The 26,824-nt window shown below is 40.7% G+C and overlaps 1 protein-coding gene across 4 annotated transcripts in view; it reads right to left on the bottom strand.

Moving 5' to 3' along the window:
• The window catches only part of UHMK1 (U2AF homology motif kinase 1), a 512,108-nt gene that overhangs the window by 403,404 nt on the left and 81,880 nt on the right, over positions 1 to 26,824 (bottom strand). For 3 of the 4 annotated variants that reach the window (XM_044085882.1, XM_044085883.1, XM_044085885.1), the window contains exon 3: positions 1,674 to 1,865. The exons of the other annotated variant lie outside the window; for it this stretch is intronic. In XM_044085882.1, the coding sequence (XP_043941817.1) occupies positions 1,674 to 1,865 (192 nt within the window). The remainder of the gene's footprint in view (positions 1 to 1,673; positions 1,866 to 26,824) is intronic. 4 annotated transcript variants of the gene reach the window in all.

Here is a 26,824-nt window from a genome sequence, read left to right as displayed (position 1 = left end):
AGAACTCCAGCTCTATTCAGTCTCATACCGCTTGCTCAGAGGTGACCTGTGCCTGACATATAAGGCCATGTAAAACCCAGATTTGATGGATATGCTTCACCTCAGAAAATCTAGATCCCTCAGAACCACAAGGGCGGGAGACTTAAACCTTGACACTGTTATTAATAGGACGTGCTGGAGGGACAGATTCATCACCCAGAGACTCCCTATGCTGTGGAACAAAATCCCGGTACACGTGAGGCAGAGCACCTCGCTGGCCTTGTTCAAGAGGAATCTTGACCAATGGATGGGAGATCGCAGATATACCCCAGGGATTACTTCAGTGTCACTGCTTGACAGAGGCACAGCAAAATAATAGGCATAGTTTTATTCAAACTAAAGGGGTGGCGAAAGCCACATATCTATGGGCTAGGCTTATAAATGCCCTTGGGCAGATAGGTTCATAGGTTCATACTAGGCTATGTACAAAGCACTACTAATTGGAGGAAAAATACTAAGTTAACACAGAAACAGTCCTGGGTAGGCCTCAGACTGAGAAAACAAACCCACACTGTGGAATCATATCATCAACAAAATTTATGATAAAACAAAAAGAACTTCGACCAAAAGTAAGTAGAGTAATTCCCAGAATGTCAGAGCCCTTGTCACTGAAATAAACAAAACTCAAGAGCTTAAAAACATCCAGCTAAGCGAAGTCTGAGGCTAAAATAGCTACCCAAGCTGAAGACTACCATATGGCCATTTTTAGTTATGTTTATAATATTAAAAGCACAATGCAGCAATGTGCTGAGCTGACTGTGAACAATATTACCAACACTGTGGATAAAGATATAGGTAGCAAATCTACTGGCAGATCAATTTAGCTCAAACTTCATCCCTCTCTCACCTCCATCTGTCCCTCAAGCTATATCTGAAACTGTCCCGCCTCTGGCTATTGCACAAGACCTTGTCTAAAAAGTGCTATAAAAAGCAAAAAATACTGCCTCGGTGGATCGTGACAATATCACTGGATGCATCTTAAACATCACGGGGCACATCCCTACTAACATTGTTCAATCTTGGCCACCTTACTGATTTTGTACCTAGTGAAAGAAGAACAGCTACAGTCATTCCCCTGCACAAGGAAGGTCTTTCCACAGACCAAGGCAATTACAGACCCATAAGTCTGACCAGCCTCATGCAAAGTCACGAAAGTGCTTATCATGAAACTAATCAACCAGGACACTGGGAACATCCAAACACTGGACCAGTCTCAGTTTGGACTTGTCAAGGGTAGGTCACGCTTACTCAACCTGCTGGACTTTCTATACCATGGCATTTCCAGAGGTGATGGAATCTGATGGGCTGGGTGGACATTGCTTTCAACTATAACTCATACGTCATGAATACTACTGCAACAGTGATCCATACAATCAGCAGCAGTAAAACAGCTGTGAAATGAAAGACTGGATGTCTCCTTGGACATTATCACTTGATGGCACAATCCACAAATATGGGCAACTGCATTTTCTGTAAACAATGTGCAAATGACTATATCCTGTAATGAGAAAAGAGAAAAACCCAGATCACACTTGGGAAAGAGCCAAGTATGAAAGTTTAATTATGAAAATTAAGCTTTTGACAACTTTTTAGCGGGCTTCTTGTTTCACTATGGTTCCATCAAATCAGCCTACCTTCCATTCCTGAGATCTTGTCAAGTCCTTCAATTTATATCCTGAGAACATTTCTAGCAAAACGATTCCAAGACTCCAAAGGTCTATGGCTGAGGAACATTCTACTCCAGTGTCTGCCCCAAGCTGAGCAAGGAAGTACTGTAGTTCTGCCTCTGGAGCTCGATAACCATCAGTCTGGACATACTTGACATCCTACAGATTAGAATATACAATCAAGCCATTTTCAAAATTTCATTAATGCATAAAATATGATATTACTGAAACTATGGATGTACAAAGCTGACAAAAAGCTAAACCAGAATAAAAATGAAAACAGTTTTGCTCACTGCCTGCAAAATAATATAAAGAAAAAAATTCATACAATGCAATCTGGATAGTTTACAGTATAGCTTTCTGTGAGAAACAGAACTAACAGGTCAAAGCAACTAAACAACTGTGCATTCTATATATAAAAATTATTTCAGTAGATACATACTGCATTCTGAACATGCATATTGTTTAAAGATCTACATGCACAATACAAAAAGAATAACAGTAACAGCTAAATGGGTAGCTTCATTAAGGGTGTCCGCTTTGTGGGTTTTGATCAGGTAATCTGGTTTGTTCTCACATCCCAAAGATATACTGTAGGTGTGATGGTGATGAGATCCTCTAATCCTTCATTAGGGGCATGCATGCGTGTATGTGTCCTGCAATGGCCTGTGGTCCCATCGAGTTTTTAAATGCTTTGCACCTACGAAGTACCAAGACAGGCTTGAATGATTTGAATGCCATGCAGTCTGCAATGAGCTATCACAGGTGGCAGACACTTTATAAATACCCTTGGAGCTGTAGATAACCCAAAGGGTAATGCAGAGAATTGATAATGGGATACACACACAGAAACCCTTAGGAAAACTCTGAAATCTGTGGCAATGGGGATGTGATGAAAGCTTCTTTCCAACCTAGTGTTACCACAAAACTCAAACAAGGAATGAGAGGTAAAAGACTTTGAAAATTCAACATCTTGAAATCTGGTACCTTCACAAACAGGTTGAGAAAGGACAGGTTGAGTACTGGTCTCCAGGAGGTACTCTTCTTGGCACCAGAAAAAAATCTTGAATAAAAATCTTTTCCCCACTGCTCTGGGAGGCACTGTCACTATGATCCACAAAGAAAACATTTGGGTTAAGACTGAACGAAACGGAACTCAAGTTTGGAGGTTTAGTGGGAATACTCCTTTCCTCACTTCTGATTTCTCATTACAATAATGTTCTCATACTCTCACGCAATCAAATCTTTCTTCTTCTTATGTCTTCCTAAAGAAATTTTTCACAAAAACTGATTTAATCCACCAAGGGCCTATACTGAGACTTGTGTATTCCCACAAAGTGAACTTACTGCTGCTCGTAATCTGTTCCTCTGTAAAAACATCTCAGACTTATTTGTAAGTGATACATATGTTAGATGTGGACTCATGCACTGCATATAACATCTCCCTTGTTTTTGCTTAATCTCATTTATGCGTAATGTCACACTATATATGTAATTCTCCAATTTTTGTTTAAACATTCAGGATTCTTTTACTGATTGTACAATATACAGGGCTTTTCTCCCTGGGCCTTCACTGAATAGGAGTTTCATACAAAACCACGGCAAAATAAACTGAAAAGTACAGCTTTCCTACTGACATCTGTAACACTCCTAAATAACTCTCAGAACCCATTTGTCTGATGCAATCTGATGCCAAAAGGGAAAACTGAAAACCAGTTGTTCTGAACTAGTTGACTATCCATTTTTTGGAAGGTTCCCTGCTTTTTGTCTGCTCCTTCCTGCCACTTATCTTAAAATTCTGCCTGCCAGAATCTTGTTGGGGTTGCTTTGTTTTACTTTTTCAAAAAACGACCCAAGGATTTTATAGACTTTTGAAAAAGAGGGCTGACAAATGTTAGCGACTCCTAAATTAATTTCCCTCTTTCATCAAACTGAACACCTAAAAATATGTATTCGAAGCACCTTTATTCAAAGAATTAAAAAAGAAAATCACATGCTACATCCTCTGCAAACTTCTCAATATATATACAAGCAAAATGTCTAATCACAGAAGTAGCTGCAGCTCTAAATACAGAGTCCGCACACATAGACACTTTAATAAGGATGTCAGAAATGTTCCTCAAGCTGTCAAAACAAGCCAACATATACTTTAACATATGAGCCTGGTAATTCAAAATTCTGAAGGCTAGAGTTGAAAAACAAATAATTCTCTTCCAAAAACCTGCCAAATTCTTTTACATCCTTGTCTAAAGGAGAAGGATTAACATTAGCCAAATTATTACTTGCAGCTGAAGAAGAAATTGAAACAGCTGCTGAGTCAGACCTGAGATGAGAAAACAAATGCTTGTAATACAGAGGACCTTTAAAAGCCTGTTTGCCTTTTAAGGGACTGAAGGTTGACAATCAGGCTAAAAACAGCCTACAAGACTGCAAAACAGAAGGAATAGACTAGGAAGAGGAACATCCACTTGAACATATACAGGTGTGCACTGCTTAACATCCTTCCACACAACGTCCAACCACATTTACATCCATACTGTACTAAGTGGACTTAAATGTGGTTGGACGTTCTGCAGAAGGACATTAAGTGAAGCAAAATGTAAAGAATACGGTACTCGCTTAACCTTCTATGGGACAAAACCCATACAGAGGAAACACTTTCCTCAAAAGCAGTTTCTGGGATATGGGAAGAACATATAGACGTACTATCCATGTCAGCATCATCAGATATGGCAGTCTAGTCACTGAGGAAACAACACCAGGTCTTTTAGTAACACTGTTACCTTGTTCTAGAAGTTTCAAGCCCTGCAATAAATCCCTAGCCATAGTAGTACTTATCCTTATCAAGATGAAGTCTGTCAACATCAGAAAAATGTTTACACATCTGAATCTTTTTTTCTAGGGACAGCCCTAGAAGGGGACCAGCTCAAGGATGGAACCTCATCATGAGGAATCGTCCTCATCACCAGGCCATGCAGGGGGCCCACTGAAACTCCCATGACTGCTAAGGACATATGAACAGCCTCAGAGGGACGTGGCTAACCCTGGTCCGGCTGAAGGGACCACACCAGAGGGCTGAGGAGAAACCTGCGAGTGGCCTGAGGAACAACCAATAGGCACTTCAGAGTCACTCACCAGCATCTAAGACACTGCTTGAGCCTGCTATACTGGCAAGGGCGGTCTTCCAATTTTCTTTTTCTTAGGTATAGCAGGAGAAGGAGTCAAAGGACCAGTAGGTTTATCCATGTTTTTGCAATGAATGAAGCCTGTTCTCTAGTAAGCAGAGCTGGAAGAAGTCTGTTGGAAGCCAGGTAAGTTGTCACTAAAGTGATCACAAGCACTACACACATTTACACATTCCAAAATATAAGCCATCCCTAATGAAACAGAAAAGCAGTTAGTAACATTAAATACTATAAAAACAGACTGCCAGACCACAGACAAGTGACAGTTTAGACAGAACAATAAAAGTAATCCAAAATGCTGATAATCTGCAAGAGACTGGGTAGAATTTCAACAAAAAACAAAAATGTGTGAAAGGAGCTCCCAAAAAGGATGCATCTGCCCAAATCATCTGAAGCCCAGGAGGCGTTCTTTCAAAGTGATGATAATATACTGAAGATACCTGGCATTAAGACAGCTGTTTTCTCCCTAAGAAGCTCAAGCTACAACAGCCTGGATGCAGATGTAGGGGTACTCTCAGGCTTTGAAACACTGGCTGGCTATTACATCCTTGGCAGGATACATCTCATATAACTAAAGGCTACTGCAACAGTGATATATGATGAACATAAGCACTATGCAAATACTATAAACAGCCTGAGGCCCTAGTATAGATGAGTTAATATGCTTTGTGTCCACTGAATAACAGAGCAGGCTTCAGTTCTCCTGTGACCCTGTACTAAATGGTAGTCTTTTCCTAGAGTTCTTCTTACCTTTCTTAGTCTGAAAGCAAGGGAATGCTTACAATATGTGCAACTGAAATTGCCTGTTAAGTTTGGTTACTAAGGGCTGGTATAAAGTGATAATTTTAGAAAGAAGAGAGAGCTGTATTAGTATTCTCAAAGGAAGAGCTCTGCAACTAGAATGTAAATGTGGAAAGATAACATGTAAAGTTAGATAAGTGTAAAGATGGCCAGGTGATGGAGAAATTTAGGAGGAGGCAGAGAATAGTGGAGGGTGTAATTATATCAGAAGAGGAACATAATGTTGAGAAGGTACATTAAATTAAAAGCTCTACCTATTACAAGTGATCAGTATAAGAAAGGGTTGCACAGGTGGTTTAGAGCTTCCATTCTGTTACAGAGATCTTGGAAAGTGGGCCGGTTAAATGTTGGAGATGTGGAGAGAAGGAAGCAGGAAATCTACTTATGTTTTGGGAGTGTCAGACAGATACATACTTACTGAACAGCTGTACAGAGGAATGAGAAAAAGTATAAGAAGCGATTCCCAAAATGTTGGAAATTTATACTCTGGGGTTAGGTGGCGAGGAAGATGTGTGGAGAGAGCAGCAGAATGTACAGTTACTGTAATTGGGAGGATTAGTAAAATGCATAATAGCTAAAGGCTGGAAAAGTCAGATTAGTTCGAGAGCAGAAATAGTGAAAGTCAATGAGGTACTCAAGAATGGCAATTCTATAACAAACAGTTGCTGCAAATTGTCAATCCCAAAATATTCATTGGAAACTAATGAGATATATATATTCATCTTATCAGAAGCACAACAGAACTCGTAGTAATGGTTGGGTAGATATACCACAAATATCTGCAGCATGGATAAAGTGGAATCTAATTATCTATGGTCAATAAGGGTACTTGGGTTATTACATGGCTACACTTATAAAGGCCCTAGGGCCATTAGCCTAGTAACCTCCTCTGAACCTATGAATAATCTAAGAGGATATAGGCATGTATTGGTGGCCAGGGGGATAAAAAACGTAGGGAAGAAGTAAGGAAGGAAGACATGGGAGGAAGTATTCAACAGGTACACTAGATGATAATACTTATGATGTTTATAAGTGCATTATGTCAGCTTGTAGGCAGCAGGGTGGGTGTCACAATTTATGTCTCATGTTTTACAATAGGATATGCATCATCAGGGGTTGCAGTTAAAAGGTGGTGGCAGTCTTTCCCAAAGGAGAATGGGGAATGGGTGAAAACAAAAGTGCAAATTAATAATATGGTGTTGAAATCTAAAGGTTGCAATATGCATATACAAAGAATAATATGTTAAATACTTGTATAACATGCACTTTTGCATTTATTAGTATTATACTACAAGGGCAGGCAACATGAAAGAAAAATGTTTTAGCAATTTTGAGTGATGATGATATACGTTTCAAGGTGTTCAACAAAAAGAATATTTAAAAAAAACTCTCTTACCTTTACATTCTGAAATCCCATCTTGCCTCCAAAATTGATAAAGCTCCACTATATGCTCCCATCTTGCCTACAAACATGCTCAACCATGATCCCCACACACACACACACACACACACAAATGGCTTTTCTACCCAGGACAAAGACAATCCTCCTAAACAACGTCAGAAGTGTTCCTCCCGCTCCTGCTTTAAGAGGATCACAAACTGTTCCATGAAATGACTGTCATGATACACAGGTTCCTTGACCTGTACTTCATTATTCCTTTCTTAGCGATGAACACAGACATCAGAATTCGACATGTCTCAACAAAGTTAATTCCCTCACATTCTGCTCAAGTCCCCGCTCCAGGAATTCAATCTTCTTCTACACAATAAAGTTGGTATATTCAAATATACCTCCTAATCCCATTCTTAAGGTACACACAAAAAGCCCCTACCTCCTTCAGTCACTTATTCCTTACTATAAAACTTGGATTCTGGAAATAGCATATGGCATAAGATATGTTACAGGTTTGTGACATACTTAAAATTGTATATATCTTCCAGTAGCAGTGGTGCAGTGGTTAGCGTCGTCACCTCACAGCAAGAGGTTCTCCCATTTGATTCTCGGCTGGAGTGCCTTCTGTGTGGAGTCTGCATGTCCTCCATGCGGTCGAGTGACATTAAAGACAGCAGGTAGGTGAATGGGCATGCCTTCGTTGAAGGTTGGGCGTCGGGCTGGCAACTTGGCACCGTAAAATCCACTGCCAATCATGAGTGGACCAGAGTTCCGCTGTGGCGACCCCTAACCGGGAAAAGCAGAAAGTCTTTAGCATCTGATGTAAGTGTCTCAATTCTGTAAGTCCCTGAAGATACCACAGTGATACCCCACAATTTGGTAAACTCTGCTGTTACCCTCCTTCTGTATACCATTTCTAATCCTTTCCTATTAACCTGGTTTTCTGCTAAAACATCGAGAACAGTAACCATGATCCTCAAAAGACTGAAAAGGTAAGTAAAAATTATTCACTTTGAGACAGCAGGGCCTCAGAATACTCCTCTGTAGGTTCAGTAATTCTGGAATTAGTGTATATAAAAAGCAGAAGCACTGTTGGGATGTAGCCTCCCACATCAAGAGGTGCATATGATTAAATTCATCTAGAAAAATGATGAAAAAGTTTAACAGTGAGTTTCTGCTACTGGAACTGAAACACACTAATTTCCAATGTGTTGGGACTAGAACTACTGGGTTTTGCACTTCAGATAATAGGCAGCTGATTCACTATGCCTACTGCACTCCCACAGTTTAAATTGTCCTTGACATTACAGATGCTTCACATATGCTGACCAGAAAAATTGTCCCTTACAGATGCACAAAATACCACAGGCTGAGCCAATGTACAGATAAAGGTGACTACCTGGAATACTGGAAACCCAGACTTAAATTTTGGCTCAGATATTAGGATACGCCACTGAGAATAAGATGCAATTTATGCTCAATTCTCTTGACAGCAATTATATAATCCTACTAGTCAGTTTAAAAAGACGAACATTTTCTGAACAAAATAAATTTCTGAGACCCAGAAGGGGAATAAATAGTAACAAAACTAAAAGTTCAGTATTTTTACCTCCTACCCAAGATACACGACCTCTGAAGGGTCATCACCTGCTTTTCAAAGCAGGAACAGGCTTTTACTGAGTCCCCTTCCTGTTTAAATGGAAGAACATCTTAAACCCTTTAACCTTTAGTCAGATTCAAATGACATGACAAAAGAATTGTAGAAAAAAATAGAAAATAGGAGACTGGTGCCTGTATACACTGCATGTTTGATCATAATTTATCAATATTCTCCTGAAATACAGAAAGGGAACCCATGTATTATGACAGTCATATCATGGAAAAGTTTGCGACTCCCAGACAAACTGGGATTGGTTGTATCAATCTGGTAATTTCTAGTTTTCTTGTTTAACTACCTAAAGAAATATTAACCAAAATGTACTTTTACTATGACTTTGGATGTTATAATATGCAGCTTCAAAGCACAACCAGGAACTTGTACTGCTACTATAAATGCAATAAAAGCAAAGTAATTTAATTTTACCAATGACACTTTTAACAAAGTATGAAAGATCAATGCAAATACACTGAATACCTATTTTACTGACCAGCTGTGCGACTGTGCACCTTATTTCAATAACAAATTGTGTTAATTTGAATTAACTAAGACTGCGGATTTGCTGACTTCCCCCCGCAGTTGGATCACCATGGAATTTGTATACATGAAGGAAAAGCGTAAAGATCAAGCCCTGGGCTATTTTGCTACACAGGAAGTTTTTTTTTTTTTTTTTTTTTTTTTTTAAGTCGCACATTTTTTTTTTTTTTAGTCACACATACTATAAATGTACTACGCCGCGGTGGTGCAGGGGTAGCATTGTTGCCTCACAGCAAGAGGTTCTCCTGTTCGATTCTCAGCTGGAGTGCCTTCTGTGTGGAGTCTGCATATCCTCCCCGCGGTCGAGTGGCGTTCGAAAGACATGTGTGAATGGGCGTGCCTTCGCTGAAGGTTGGGCTGGAAACTCGGCACCATAAAAATCTGCTGCCAATCATTAGCGGACCGGAGTTCAGCTGTGGCGACCCCTAACCGGGAAAAGCCGAAAAGACAAACAAACAATACTATACATGTACTGTCTTTTTGATAGTCAATTATTTTTTGTGAAAATCATTGAGAACTTCTCTGTTTATTTTTTTCTACAATGTGGGTCACGTAGGTGACATTAAACCTATGCAGATAATTTAACAGACACCCAGAAAAATGTACGTATGTTCATAGTAACCACTTTCTCCACCACAAAATTGTGGTGCAGCTATTTAGGTCATTACTAGAAACCACGGAGAAGGAAGGTGCCATCTTATTAGGATCATAGGTGGTTATTAGGCTAAACGCCCTAGAGCCTTTTTAAGCAAAGTCTTTTGTGCCCCAATATTCCCAATCATCAATACCCACAGGCTAGAAAAGCTTTCATATATGGTTGTACTTTAGGGCATCTACAAACTGCCCCTATCCATAAGGCCAGGGGCAACAAGCCAGGGGTGAATCTGCAACTTCCCAGCCAGTGGTCCAAACTCCATTTGAATAGGCTTAGGGAAGAGTGCTGTTTCACATGAAAGGGGAACCTTATCAGAGATAACCCCTTCTCTGGAGAAAAGTCCTCCCTGGACTACATCCATACCAACAAGGGTGGCATACATTAATGTATTTATTTTTTTATTTTTTTTTTTTTAGCAAAAACAAACTTTATTCTCAACCAGACCAATCAATGTACAACATATTGGTCCAGTCTTTTGTGGATGGGGCACTTTTAACATAATACAATAGTTAATTGCACATTAACTCAGAACCATTTATCATATTATACAACATAAAAAGTCAGTCAGCAACACAGTGTTTAAAATATATTTTCATTACACATTTCCCATATAAATAATTACCAGTTTCCAGAAATGTATAAAGCATGAGTAACCACCTTATCAATTTAATAAAAATGTTACCATTATTGCCCTTCTTCAGTTTCTTTTGACTAAATTATCTTTTAGAACAACCCTATTTGTAACAAGACTAGTTCTGCCTGCTCTTTATAACAATTTATGCATTACTTTACCTTCTGGATTTAAGTCTCTCTGCTTTTTTTCCACTGGAAATAGCTTCTGTAGCTTACTTTGAACTAGCCTGAACTGTTTTTTAACTGATTGCTGCATTTATTTTAAAATCTGCACTTAAAGTTACATTTAGTCGAATTTGATCGAAAGTTTGCTTGTTTGTTTGTTTAATTTAACTGTGGAGGCTACCCACTAAAGTGTGCTAGCCTGTGTAACTAATTTATCACTGTCTCTGCATTTTCTGTGTGTTTCTACCAAAAAAACAAAAAAATAATCCTTGTTTTCCTGCCTTCCTCGACTAGCTTAGACCAGTTTACAGGCATTGCTGTATTCTGGGCTGTGGTGTAGTTCCTGTGTTGTCCATTACCTTACTTGGATAGAAGGAAGTTTCTTTGCTCACTAGTGGGAGTGGGGAGCCTTGAGCAGCCTACCTGTCCTTGGGGGAAGTGACCTCAGCACAAGAAGCTGTAGTAACTGGTTGTTTGGGACCATTCCTAGCTCTTTTGTAGTTCACTGTTTAAAATCCGCGTTTGCACGGCTTTGCGCAGTCGTGCTCATAGCGCAGCGCCAGTTAAACAAGGTTAAACTTTTTCTGACTCCGCCAAGTCTGCTCTTCAAATTTTCCCTTAAGGAAGCTCTACTCTTAGTATAACCAGAATACTCACTGTATTATAAGCCTAGCACTTGTTCTCAATACTTCTCTACTAAGTAAGCACTCTCGTACCAAGTAAAGCACTACATCTACTTACCACCCCTGTGAATACCAACTTCCCTTAAAGGTATACCACTCCCTTATACTGTTCTAGCATGTCGAGTGGTAGATTACTGGCGTTGTCTCCAGTTCAGCTGGTCAATCTGGGCATCTTGAGACAATGCTACAATTGTCTCATGTACACAGACAACCCTCTCCTCGTCCCAACAAACACAATTACATGTGAGAGATGCAACTATATAGCCAAACTGGAGGCTGAACTCTCTCAACTCAGGGCTGGCATGACCAGACAGGAGGAGATGGCAATCACACACACAACAATCCCAGTCCCACATAGACCTACCACAACTGCAAACAAACACATAAAAACACAAAGACATACTCGGAGGCTCTAATAAAAAACTTACCAAAACAACAGAGGCTCCCAAAGCAGACATCCAAAAATCCACCACCTCAAAACAAAACACATGCAACACATACTTCCATAAATCAGTGTGTCAACCAATCGCAGCCCTTAAGGCCAAACACCTTGCCTGATACACTAGTAATAGGTGACTCCATAGTCAGACACACTGATGTCCCACTGACCAGGCTGAACAAGGAGAAGGTGACTGTGAGCTGTCTATCGGGAGCTAGGATCCGCCACATAACACACGCACTCCGATCACTCCAAAGCAAGTACAAATATGACTCCGTCATTGTCCATGCTGGTGTGAATGACCTGAGACGTACCTCCCTGGACTACATGAAAAGAGACATAGAGGAGCTCTCCGATTATGTAGCCCAGGCTGGTATGACCCTGACCCTGAGCAGCATCTTGCCCTCACCAAGAATGATACCACAATACAAAGACAAGATGATCAGCTTTAACAATTGGCTCAAGTACTGGTGTCATTCTAAGGGGATCCAATGTCTGTCTGCCTGGGATGATATGTTGGACAAGCCACGCTGCTTCGCAAGGGATGGCTTACACCTGTCACCACTGGGCTTCCGGATATTGGCTAAGGCTCTTGCCACCCCCATAGTGCCTTTTTTAGGCAAGGCTTGAAAGACAAACCCACCTCCTTAGAAAACAAAAATGGAAAAAAACTAAGGGTAATGCTGCTCAACGCCAGAAGTCTAAATCTAAAGATGCAGGCACTTGATGCACTCCTCAGCATGGAGAATATTGACGTCTGTGCAGTAACTGAAACCTGGTTCAAGGCTCCCGAGAGCACCCCAGCACTACCAGGCTATACCTCGTATCATGCTTTTCGGCCCCAAAACCCGGGCCGAACCACAAAGGGAGGGGGAGTGTCCATATTCATAAAGGACACCCACACCTCCAGGTTAGTAGCAACACATGAAGCATCAGAGACCATACAGGTGCAACTAACCATAGGCAAAACTGCTATACAACTGATAGCATGTTACAGACCACCCTCCCAATCTCAAGAACCCCACTCAGCCTTCCTGAAGACATTGGAGGATATGAATACATCACAAAATACCATCATACTGGGAGACTTCAACTACCCAAACCTAGATTGGGTACATTATTCTAGCCCTAATACCCTAGCCCAAAGGTTCCTGGAATTCATAAATTCAAATGCACTGGAACAACTAGTCACTTCTCCCACTAGGGGAGATAATATACTAGACCTGATCATAGGTTCATACTAGGCTATCTGCCACTAACCATAGGCAAAACTGCTATACAACTGATAGCATGTTACAGACCACCCTCCCAATCTCAAGAACCCCACTCAGCCTTCCTGAAGACATTGGAGGATATGAATACATCACAAAATACCATCATACTGGGAGACTTCAACTACCCAAACCTAGATTGGGTACATTATTCTAGCCCTAATACCCTAGCCCAAAGGTTCCTGGAATTCATAAATTCAAATGCACTGGAACAACTAGTCACTTCTCCCACTAGGGGAGATAATATACTAGACCTGATCATAGGTTCATACTAGGCTATCTGCCCCCTAGGGCATTTATAAGCCTAGCCAGTGTGTGTGGCTTTCACCACCCCTTAGGATGAGAATACTATACCCATTAGTTTGCTGTGCCTCTGTCCAGCAGTGACACAGAGATGATTCCCGGGGTAAACCTACGATCTCCCATCCACTCGTCAAGATTTCTCTTGAACAGAGTCAGTGAGGGGCTCTGCCTCACATGGACTGGGACTCTGTTCCATAGTGTAGGGAGTCTCTGGGTGATGATTATGTCCCTCCAGCATGTCCTATTTATATCCGTGTTGAGGTTTAAGTCTCTTGCTCTCGTGGCTCTGGTGAATTTGGATTTTTTGAGGTGGAGCATGTCCATTAATTCCGGGTTGGACATGGCCTTGTATGTCAGGCACAGATCACCTCTGAGCAGATGGTATGCGACTGAATAGAGCTGGAGTTTCTTCAGTTGGGCAGCATATGACATATGTTTGAGCCCCTTTATCCTTTTGGTGAGGAACTTTTGGGGTCTTTCCAACTGCTGCAGGTGTCGGGTAAGGTACACTCCGAATGGGGCATTGTACTCAATCATTGGTCTGATAAGTGAAGAGTACAGGGGTACAATGACCTCTCCTGATCTGGATGTGAATCCCTTCATGATCAGGTGGGCAATGTAGAAGGTCTTCCTAACCACTTTGGCAATGTGAGTGTCAAAAGAGAGGTTACTATCAACTTGGGTCCCCAGGTCCCTGATAACGTCTTCCGTGTTTAATGGATTACCACCTTTGTGGTAATTAGGGGTTACCTTGTTTTTCCCAAAGGGTATGACTATACATTTTTTGGCATTTAACTTAAGGCCATGGCTCTGGCACCAGTTATCCATTTCTATGAGACCTCTCTGGAGGATGTCTGTGTCTGATGGAGTGTCAATTATGGTGCCCAGTTTGCAGTCATCTGCAAATTTTGTCAGCCACAATCCCCCTATGCTTGCCTGCACTTCAGAAAAATAAATGCCGAACAAGAGGGGGCCCAGGACTGAGCCCTGTGGGACACCACTCGTGACCGGCTTAGAGTCTGACATGGCACCAACAACTCTAACCCTGTGGGTTCTGTCCTTGAGCCAGTTTGCAACCCATCTTGTGACATATGGGTTTACATCTAAGCTGGTGAGCTTTTCTATGATGCCCGAGTGGGGTATTGTGTGAACGCTTTGCTAGGTCAAGATAGGCTGTGTGAACTGCCTTACCCTCATCAATGGCCTTAGTGACTGTTTCGAAAAAGTCGACCAAGTTCAAGAGGCAGGATCTGCCCTTGACAAAGCCAAATTGGGTAGGATCCAGTGTCTGTAGGTCCCCAATGTCTTTATTTATGAGTTCCATTATGATCCTCTCCATAGCTTTGCAGACAAGGCTTGTCAAGCTTATGGGGTAATTTCAGGGTCCGTAGAAGCACCGCCTTTGTGGAGTGGGACCACAGTTGCCGTACACCATTCTTTGGGTACGTATCCTGTAGTAAGGCTAAGATTAAACAGCAGCCTTATATGTGTGGGTTTAGTTCCTCATTGAGTTCGTGTAGCACACAGCCGGGGACACCGTCCGGTCCCATTGATGCTGTGTTTTTTGCTTTAGAGAGAGCAGCTCTCACCTGGGCATCTGAGATGTTTGGGAGGCTAGACTATGGTGGGATAGATATTTCTCCTTTTGGGGGGGAGGGAGGGGAGAAATTAGCACTGAACCTGTCTGCCAGTATGTTGGCAATGTCTGTGGGTTCAGTGATTTTTGTATCATTTTGGACTAATTCTGAGCATATCTGGGAGTTTCCACCCAGGTTTCTAACATAGCTAAAGAAGGCCTTATGATTGTCTTTTGTGTCTTTAGCGATTTTTCTCTCAAAGTTGGCCTTGGATGATTTTATGAGTGATCGTAGTTTTTTGCTAGTATTGATCACAGATGCCTTCCCTTTTAGGGATTTTGCTCTGTCATGTAGTAGCTTTCTCCTCTTGTTATAGAGTTTGTTTATGGCTGGGGTCCACCAGACCGGGCGCCTGCCTTTGGTGGAAAGGGTCTTGATTTTTATTAGGGATTGCTTGATCCATACATTCCTGGAGGTGCTCGTAGAAGGCATTTGTAAGGGTTTCAGCAGCGTGGGTTGTGGTTTCCACTGGCTCGGGGGCCTTGAAGAATACCACTCCAGTCTTAAGAAGTGTGAAGTTTGCTTTTGAGAAGTTCTTCACTGTGGTCTTTTTTGCTGGGGTTGGGGGCGGGATGTGGATCTCCAGTGAGATTAATTTATGGTCTGATCTCACCAATGAGGGATATACTTCTGGTGTGGAGCATTTTGTCCCCATGTTTGTGATGATCAGGTCTAGTATATTTTCTCCTCTTGTGGGAATGGTGACTAGTTGTTCCATAGCATTTGAGTTTATGAACTCCAGGAACCTTTGGGCATCACAAACATGGGACAAAATGCTCCACACCAGAAGTATACCCCTCACTAGTGAGATCTGACCACAAACTAATCACCCTGGATATACATATCCCACCTCCACCCCCAGCACAAAAGACCACAGTGAAAAACTTCTCAAAAGCAGACTTCACTCAACTTAAGACTGAGATGGTATCCTTTAAGCCCACTGTGCCAGTGGATACCACATCCCACAATGCCGAATCCTTCACAAATGCTTTCTATGGACATCTCCAAGAATGCATGGATCATGCAATCCCAAACAAATCCAAGTCCCACTCCACCAAATGTAAGCGTCCTGTCTGGTGGACCTCAGCCATAAACAAATTGTATAACAAAAGAAGGAAGCTACTGCACGTCAGAGCGAAATCCCATGAAGGGAAGACATCTCTGATCAACATTAGCAGAAAACTACGTTCTCTCATAAAAACATCCAAGGCAAACTTTGAGAGAAAAATCGCTAAGGACACTAAAGATAACCACAAAGCCTTCTTCAGCTATGTTAGAAACCTGGGCGGAAACCCTCAGATATGCTCAGAGTTGGTTCACAACAACAAAAAATACACTGAACCCACAGATATTGCTAACATTCTGGCTGATAGGTTCAGTGCAAATTTCTCGCCTCCTTCACCCCCAAAAGAAGAAATACTTATCCCAGCTGAATGTAATCTCCCTGTCATCTCAGATGTCCAAGTGAGAACCGCCCTAAACAAAGCAAAAAACACAGCATCAATGGGACCCGACGGTATCCCGGTGTGCATGTTACGTGAACTCCAAGGGGAGCTAAACCCACACATAAAAATGCTATTTAACTTTAGCCTTACTTCGGGATATGTACCTGAACATTGGCATACAGCAACAGTGGTCCCACTCCACAAGGGGCGTGCCTCTACAGACCCTGGAAACTACCGCCCCATAAGCTTGACTAGCCTGGTCTGCAAAGCTATGGAAAGAATCATTATGGAACTCAGAGACATAGGGGGGACCTACAGACGCTTGACCCCACCCAGTTCAGCTTTGTAAAGGGCAGATCCTGCTTTTTAAACCTGGTTGACTTTTTCGAAACAGTCACTAGAGCCATTGATGAGGGCAAAGCAGTCCATACAGCATACCTGGACTTGGCTAAGGCCTTCGACACAATACCCCACTCAGGCATCATAGATAAGCTAAACAGCTTAAAAGTAAACCCTTATGTCACTAGATGGGTTGCAAACTGGCTAAAGGACAGAACCCATAAAGTTAAAATCGCTGGAGCAATGTCAGACTCAAAGCCAGTCACAAGTGGTGTCCCACAGGGATCTGTCCTGGGACCCCTCTTGTTCGGCATTTATTTCTCAGATGTTAAAGCAAACATGGGAGGGCTGTGGCTGACAAAGTTCGCAGATGACTGCAAACTAGGTGCCATAGTCAATACACCAGCAGATACACACATCCTACAAAACGGCCTCACTGAAACGGACAACTGGTGCCGTAGTCATGGCCTTAAACTAAATGCCAAAAAATGTATAGTTATCCCTTTTGGAAAAAACAAAGTACCCACAAATTATCACATAGACAGCAACCCAATGAGTAAGGAAAAAGTAATCAGAGACCTAGGGACCTAAGTAGACAGCGACCTCTCATTTGACACCCACGTTGCCAAAGTGGTTAGAAAAACATTCTACCTTGCACACCTCATCATGAAGGGTTTCACATCCAGATCCAAGGATGTCATTGTACCCCTATATTCCTCCCTCATCAGATCCATGATTGAGTACAATGCCCCATTTGGTATGTACCTCAACCGGCACTTGCAACAGCTGGAGAGACCACAAAAGTACCTCACCAAAAGGATCAAGGGTCTCCAACATATGTCTTATTCTGCCAGACTAAAGAAACTTCAGCTCTATTCAGTAGCATACCGCCTGCTCAGAGGTGATCTCTGCCTGACATACAAGGCCATGTCCAATCAGGATCTGATGGACATGCTCCACCTCAAAAAATCCAAATCCATCAGGACCACGAGCTAAAGACTTAAACCTCGGCACAAGTATGAATAGGACATGCTGGAGGGATAGATTCATAACCCAGAGGCTTCCCATGCTTTGGAACAGAATCCCAGTTCGTATTAGGCAGAGCCCCTCACTGAATCTCTTCAAGAGAAATCTTGATGAGTGGATGGGAGATCGTAAGTTTACCCCAGGGGTCACATCTGTATCACTGCTAGACAGAGGCACAGTAAACTAATTCTATTATATAAGGGGACCTTCACTGTGTCACTACTAGACAGAGGTACAGTATTCTAGATTTTATCTGTACATTTTTGTACCATTTCATGGGGTGGCAAAAGCCACATCACTATGGCTAGGCTTACAAATGCCCCAGGGCAGATAGCCTAGTACTATACTATGAAACTATGAAACTTTATGTATGTATGCTTGCTATCACAGTAAGTGGATTGGTACAAGACAGGTTTCAGCCACTACCCAGGAAAAAGGCATATTACAATATAAATATGCGTGCGTTTATTGTGCAATAATCATGAATCATTTTTTTATCTGGGACCAGCATGTTATCTTTACGCGAGTCCTGTTCATGATGGGGCATGGTCATTTCTTTTCCCTTCCCTTGTACAATGCCTGCATACAACTATGATTTCACTAGTTTCATTTATCGGAAAGTTTCCTGTCTTACTTCTCTCCTCCCTCAATTTCACATACTTAATTTCTTCCATATCATCATTACTTCAACTACTGCTGATTTACCTTTACTCTTCCACTTCCTGTAATTACTTTTTACAGAGACACCAGACCAAGGCCCTTGTGCATTTCTGCTGTGTCACTTTACACCAACACAATAAGAATAAATCCATGCCAAAATCTAGTTCCTTTCTTAGTATTTTACTAATGATAGCTTGTAGTTTCTGTTGTAATTCCAAACATTCTCAAGTTCCCATGACTTTTCTTCTGTTCCGATTACATCCAGCACAGAGCACTGACTCAGTTCTCTGTATACCTAATTGCAGTCATCCTTATCATCAGAATCTCCTTTCTTCATTCTCATGACAGCTTAGTTACCCATGTACGCATTCCTATGCAAATATCTAAATCTCCTAGATTTTGTGATGTATCTCGTGCTAGACATTCTTCCTTCCAGTCTTCAACTGTAAATGCTTATCCTATTCTCCTATTCCAATTCAATTTCAGTTTTGTGGCCTGCTGGCTTTTTAATTCCATTAAAGCCCTGTGTGCACGACTACACAAAGTCTGACTGCTGAATCGTGTTTTGTTTCTATTATAAAGACCACTACAGGTGGCTTAACCTGAATCAATCTCCTTTGCTTCATGCCTTTTTTTTTTTTTTTGTAATATAAACATCTTCATTATCGTTTGTGATGCAGACAATCTTAGATTTGTATGAAAGCAATCAAACCATATTAACAAGTTCACATTTGTAAACATTATAGGATATACAAGTGTATGTGATGTATAATCTAAGCAATATTACATAAATTATTCAATTCTTGCATTCTCTTAAACCTCCTTCCTCCTCAAAAACATTCTTCTGCATGCACCGTTCCCACAATTTCCACTTTTTAATTTAATTTACTCAGACCCTTTTCTAAACATCCCACTTCTTGTTCATTTACTTCTGTTCAAATATTCAATACTTCAAGTGCAGCTGGTTTAGATCTTGGTTTCCATTTTCTAATAACGGCTTTTCTGGCAGCCACACAAATTAAACTTAACAAGGCCTCACTGCATCAATGTAATTCAGATCCTGTATCCACCTAAGAAAATAATTTCTTTAGTTACACTCCCTTCCTCAGCCAATATTCCTGACAGAGTTCTCTGTATGGAATTTTTACAGTCTGCCAACAAATTACACTCCCAAAACATATGTTCTCAGTTACCACTTTCACCCCATCACACCTCCAACATCTGCAATCTACCTGAGGAAAAATTCTTTGGAGTCTGCTTGGGGTATAAAAGTACCTATGCAAACACTTCCAGGCAAAAATCCTGTATCTTCTGGATTTTGTTGCATATTTGGTAGACACACACATGCCCTACCATTGTTTCTTTGTGAGCTACAAACCTAACCTCTCTTCTCATTCCTTTCTGACCTCTTCTGACTGATTCCTGTAGTTATTGTGCAACATTTTACATGCCCTATTAATAAACCACTTTTTAACAGCAGCAGCTTCTGTTTTAAACTCATTTACAAACTCAACCAGTGCAAGTCTTTCAATTAGGATCCCCCCATCCCTTTCTGTTTGGCTATATTCTGATATCAACCTCAGATAAGACAGGCAATTACTAGTCTGCAATTCAAATGTCTTCTTGGCATCTTTCCATTCTACTACCTTTCCCTCTCCAATTACTTGTTCCTAATACCTTGGTTCCTCTTCCAGCTTCCTCCACTAAATTCCGTCCCTCTTCTGTATATTTTCTGTACACCTAATTGCAGTCATCCTTATTATCAGAATCTCCTTTCTTCATTATCATGTTAGCTTAGTTCTTGGCATACTTTCTTCTACATTATGAATATACTATTCTGTATGACTGGTACTCTCCTTAAGGATCGGCATCTAAAATCCCATTATACCATGACCCCCCCCCATTAATATTCCAAAACGTGCACACTGATTGGTCAGCGTGCACATTGTAAATCAACTTATACTAATGGAAAAAGGTCCGGTCGCCCGGACTTTTTCCATTAGTACAAGTCTTTTAAAACACTGTCTCGCTATGCTAAAGGAGTTTAACATAGCGACACAGTGTGTAAAAAGCAACGGAGATCTTGCTTTCTCCGTTGCTTTTTTTTTTTAAACCTGTCTCGCTATGTTAAATGGGTTTAACATAGCGAAACAGTAAAAAGCAACGGAGAATCTCCGTTGCTTATTTTAAAGCTGTCTCGCTATGTTAAACCCATTTAACATAGCGAAACAGTTTGTAAAAAGCAACGGAGATCTTGCTTTCTCCATTGCTTTTTAAAAAACTCTCTCGCTATGTTAAACGGGTTTAACATTGCGAAACAGTAAAAAGCAACGGAGATCTTGCTTTCTCCATTGCTTTTGCCCACAGCTCTGATGTACTGCGTAGGCATGCGCAGTACATCAGAATTCCGCGGAATACCAGACAGCTGCGGAAGGGCAGCAAGCAGGCATTATACAATGCCATTATTTAAGAAAAGTAATTATTTTTTTTCTTAAATAATGTCATTGTATAATAGCAATAACCCACTTCTGGGTGTGGGTAATGCTGGATTTACCCATGGTTGGCTTTGTTCGCCCTCGGGACCAAACCACGCCAACCATGGGTATATCCAGCATTACCCACACCCAGGCGTGGGTTATTACTATATTCTTTCCCTATTAATTGAATTACCCCCCTTGCTTTATCCTCCTCCCTTTTACACTTTGAATTATGGCTTTCTTCTTGTGTAATGTACAACAGTCTTAACTTTGTGGATATTAATTATCCCTTAAAATCAAAATCAAGAAATCCTAAACTTCCATGTTCTGTTGTCAGCTTATCCCACTTGACTCTTCCCTTTTCCCTGCCCAACTAAAATCCTTCTACTCTCTATTACTTTCCACATGTTCTCCTCTGGTTGCTAAAAATATGCCTGATCTAGGACTAAAAATATGTTTACTGCTTGTATCTTGCTATCCATATCCATACGCAGGACCTTACAGTTTCTCAGTTTTTGTATGATTTTTTTGTTTGGTCTCTTCTCACATATCCTTAGCTGCTGTAACTTTTTAATCCACGTTCCTAAATACTTTATTTTATCATGTTCCCATAAACATGGGGTATTACTGGACTAATAGTTTATAGCTATACCCTTTGTTTTATCTCCATTAATTTTATATCCCAAGAAAAAAAGCAGAACTGTCTCAGAATATTCCACAACACTGAGATATCATTTTCTGGTTCCATCAGGTACAAAATAATATCATCTGCAAATAATGCCAACTTTTCCTGAACATTGTACCAATTATATCCTTGAATTTCTGAGTCCCTTATTTTCTTTGCCAGTGGTTCTAAACATAACTCAAACAGCACAAATGGGAAAGAGGACAACCCTGCCTGCTTCCTCTGTTCAGACACAACTTATCAGAGAGGAACCTTCCCAGTTTGATTTTTGCCTACGATCCCTCATATAGCTTTCTAATTAACCTTATTGTATCAGGAAATGCAAAAGCTTCCATTGCCCTACTCATGAAATACCAGTTTACTCTGCTGCATGCTTTCTTTGCATCAAGTCCTACCAACAACAGTGGTATTTTCTTACATTTTGCTTCTCTCTGGATCTTCATTGCTCTATTAATTTCAAATGTTTGCCTTCCCTCCACAAAACCACCCTGGTCCACGTCTACCAATTCTGGCATCACCTTTGCCATTCTGTTAGCCATTATAGCCAAAAACACTTTATAATTATGGTTTAGAATTGCGATAGTCTTATATGAAGCCGGATCAGATGGGTCTATCATCTTTTGGTATTACAGCCACCACAGCTTTTCTCCAGGCAGTTGGTACCTTTCCTCCTTTTAAACTACTGTTAATCAAACCTTCCAGATTTTTATCACTTTCTTCCCTTCGAACGTCTACTGGAATACATCTGTTCCTGGAGACTTTCCTTCATTTTTACCGTCTCATCCTACTGTCAGAAGAAAAAATTCAAGCGAGTCACATCTGCCTCAGGTGATGAAAACTTTCTTTATTAACTGCTAACCAGATTACAGCAACATGTTGGCCAAGATGATCTCAATCTGATCAGCTTGGTTACTGACATCAACTTTTATACTTTCCTGTTACTAGCCAAAATAGCTTTTGTTACATTTGACAGTTGGCTATGAAAAACATCTAAGATCACAATTTACCTCAGAAAAGAATGCTTTACCTCAAAACCAAAGCTAGTGTAGAACGTTTACCTCAAAACCACAGTGGTAGCTGGAATCTTCCAGAGCCTGCCTCAATATTCAGAAGTATAGAAAACAGGTGTTATTCAAGTTCATAAGCAAACTACATCCATCAAAGATAAAGCCCATCTTTAATAAACATGGTTCAATGACCTTTTCTTACCAACACTTCAGCAAATAGCATATTCATTTTGCTAGATGGGAGAAAGAGACAAATAATAATAATGTGTTTTAAAACTTTTTCTCTTAACATTTCCCCCCTCAAAACACTTTTGTCTTTTTATTTCAGCAATATATGGTAAAAACTTAAGCTTTTCTTTGCATACATTACTTCATTTGCAAGACAAACTTTTAAACTTCAAGACATTTGCAAAAGTCACATTTCAATGTATTCACTTTCACCAGTCTGTTGCAACTGCTGGTACACCGTTTTTGTAACAGCAGTATCAACCAGTCTTTGTAGAAGATCTCTGATACAGGGTATACAACAGCAACCACATACCACCACGATAGCCACAGTGACTCCGACGGACACCAGGAAACTACTGATGAGATGACTCCATTTTCCAAACCACGTTCGTAGAAAGTCTGCAAAGGGATTACTTACCCCAGAGTTCTCTGCCAATTCTTCGGATAACATCTCCAAACCTTTCAAAGCTCGAGTAAAACAAGTCTTGTACTCCCTGTACTACTAAGCCATCCGCTAACCTTTTTGCCTCAATACCTTTAGGTGTGGGAATTGCCGCTATTCCAAACACGTGCATCAAATCTCTTCCTAGCAAATTAACGGGACAAACTTTTGATATAATTACCCTACACCTAACAGTTTGGTTTGTTTTGCGGATCTGTGAACAGTAGAGGATGAGACGGTGGTTCCTTATAAATTTTCCCGTTTGCCACTTTTACAAGGACAAACTCATCTGTTTCGCAGATCGGAGGTAGAACTGCTGGACCCAAAAGTATACGCGATGCACCTGAATCACATAAAAACTCCACTTTTTGTCCCTCAACCAAAAACTCTTTCATGGGTTTCTGATCTAGATGCATAGCAATACCCAAATTTGCCAGGTTTATGACTTCACAGTCACAATCCCGCCCTTCCATTAGAGTGTTTTTGACATTCATCGTAGAGAGTGTCTGCCTCTTCACTATCCCCATAATGAAGATGGCGCCTTTCTTTACTATCATATAGTCATGCGGAGCCCTTGTTCGTAAGCTGTGGGGGATGTTGCCACTCTTCACAGTCGGCAGCGAAGTGCCCACGTCTACCGCATTTAAAACATTCTCCATGTTTTAACCTTTCCCTATAGGCTGAATGTCCACCCGGTTCATTTAACGTGTCCCATTGCGGGCCCCCACGTTTTTTTACACCACCACGGCACCCTTGCCCCCTTTGGTCCTGTATTAAGAATATACCACCATCATCCCCTACTGCCAACACTTGTACTTTCTTTTTCTTTTTTTAGATTAAAATGTCGCTCAGCATGTCGTGCATATTCAAACAAAGGCTGCAGTCTACATGTTCTATGATTTACCATGTGCTTAGTAATAAAACTAATTATCAGAGCCTTACAACCTTTAAGAAAAGCATTCTTTAATTGCTGTTCATACGGACTATCATTAGTCTGATCCTGCGGAATCATCATTCCACAATGGTTATTGAACACTTCTGTCAGCCTTACAATATAATGACCTACAGATTCATCACCATTTTGGAGGCACTGATTTATTACTGTCCAATCTGCTCTTGGACGTCACTTATCAGAAATTTAACAGATCAGTGACTCGTGTGTCTAACACCCCAGAATTATGCTTTAATGTAGTGCCGTCATCTGCCTTACATGTCCAAGTACCACAAACTAAGTGCCAATCTGGACCTACGATTTGTCGCACTACTTGTTCTACTTCTAAACCATTTAGATGATAACTTAAACTCATACCAACTATGTCTTCAGAAAACTTTTGAAAATTAACCTTGGGATGAGGGATACCATCTGTAGCTCATTTTATATCCTCTCTAGCCCAGGGACGATAAACTAAAATAGTTGGTTCTTGTCCAACATCTCCTGCTTGTGGGTTTGCAACTTATATTAAGGGAAGAGCTTCTGAATGGTCAGAAAGTTTAATAGCCAACGTCCTTGCCCTGCTGGTCCTGACCTTAACTGCATAGGTTGGTCTATCTGTTGCAAAGCAACTTTAGGTACTACGGGAATTTGTGAGTAAATTGGAGGGGTCACAACATTTCCTTGAGCAGCTAATAACCCACCCTTGCTGTACAGATCCCACATCTTCAGACTGATATTGAGGAGGTTCCCCCGGTATGGCAGCAGCAATTTCACCATACGGTGGGGCGGTTGCCTGCCTTTGTACTGCACAAACTGTGTGCTCATCCTCCCTATCTAAAAATAAAGCTACTTTTCCACTTGGCACCAGTGATCCCTTTTGATTTATTTTCTCTTTTTTCCTGACACTGTTTTTCTTTTATAGCTCGTTTATTTGCTTCTTCTAACCATTTTTGTGCTTGGGGAAATCCCAATTGTGTCTGCTTTTTAGTTCTAGCTCCTGCATCTCTTTTCAAATCTCTAACCAATTTTGCACAGGCATTCTTATTCAGTGTACCATCAAAATCATATTTCAACTTCCACTTCTCAAAAATTTAACATTATTTTTGTTTAAACTTTTCATATACTTGGCATCAACATTTAAACAGGCATCACTCTCACACTTGCAGCAACTTGAACCCATGTTTTCCTAGATTTCTTATTTTAGGACTGTATATTTTAGGACTGCATCAAAATTATTTTTACAGGGCTTATTACAAAATGGGGCTATCTTAACAGGGATCCTAACAAAATAACAGGTAATCCTAACAAAATAATCTTAATAATTATTCCTACCCATCCTTAACTAAAAATAAAACCCTTAACTAAAAATAAAACCCCTGTCGACAAGGTTAAATTAAATTAAAAGAAAAAAAAAGGTATTTTCATCCTACCTGAACCAGATGAGACTCCGTTTCCCCTTTTGGTTCAGAAACCGTCCCTCAGACAGGGATCAGAGAGCGGCCGGCCTCTTTCCAACGACAAATCAGTCGGAGGGCTTTCTGTCAAGGGAATCTTAAGATGAGAAACCCTCACCTGCGCAGGTTTTTCGGTCTCTCTGTCGGTCTGATCCATATCTTCGTACAGGTTTCCGGTCCAAAGGACCAAAATGTCAGAAGAAAAAAATTCAAGCGAGTCACATCTGCCTCAAGTGATGAAAATTTCCTTTAACAACTGCTAACCAGATTACAGCAACATGTTGGCCAAGATGATCTCAATCTGATCAGCTTGGTTACGGACATCAACTTTTATACTTTCCTGTTACTAGCCAAAATAGCTTTTGTTACATTTGACAGTTGGCTATGAAAAACATCTAGGATCACAATCTACCTCAGAAAAGAATGCTTTACCTCAAAACCACAGCTAGTGTAGAACGTTTACCTCAAAACCATAGTGGTAGCTGGAATCTTCCAGAGCCTACCTCAGTATTCAGAAGTATAGAAAACAGGTGTTATTCAAGTTCATAAGCAAACTACATCCATCATAGATAAAGCCCATCTTTAATCAACATGGTTCAATGACCTTTTCTTACCAACACTTCAGCAAATAGCATACTCATTTTGCTAGATGGGAGAGAGACAAATAATAATCATGTGTTTTAAAACTTTTTCTAACACCTACCTTATCCGTTAGTTGTTAGCATATTTAAGTCTCCCATAAATATCTCCATTTCTGCTTTTTCATGATTTCCCCACTTCTCTGCAATACACAAGTTCAATGAAATTTCCAAAATATACCCAATTCCTCTACATGATCTCGTTATTTTCCTTGCTATAAACTCCAAGTTAGTTTCTAATTTATGTTGCCTAAGTTGCTGTGCCAAAAGTTTTTTGTGCTGTGGAGTTATTAAAAAACAGCTGCTTAGCAGCAAACTTTCTAAACTCGTGCAAATTATTCAGGTACCCCTTATGTTCTCTTTAGTACTGTGCAGCTGTGCCTCCTCTTGAACTGTCAATATTTCCATTATTTTGTAATACTGT

This window comes from Protopterus annectens, chromosome 10.part0 (assembly GCF_019279795.1).
Source record: "Protopterus annectens isolate FY-2018-M chromosome 10.part0, PAN1.0, whole genome shotgun sequence".
NCBI classification, from domain to species: domain Eukaryota; kingdom Metazoa; phylum Chordata; order Ceratodontiformes; family Protopteridae; genus Protopterus; species Protopterus annectens.
This window is presented reverse-complemented; position numbering and strand designations above follow the sequence as displayed.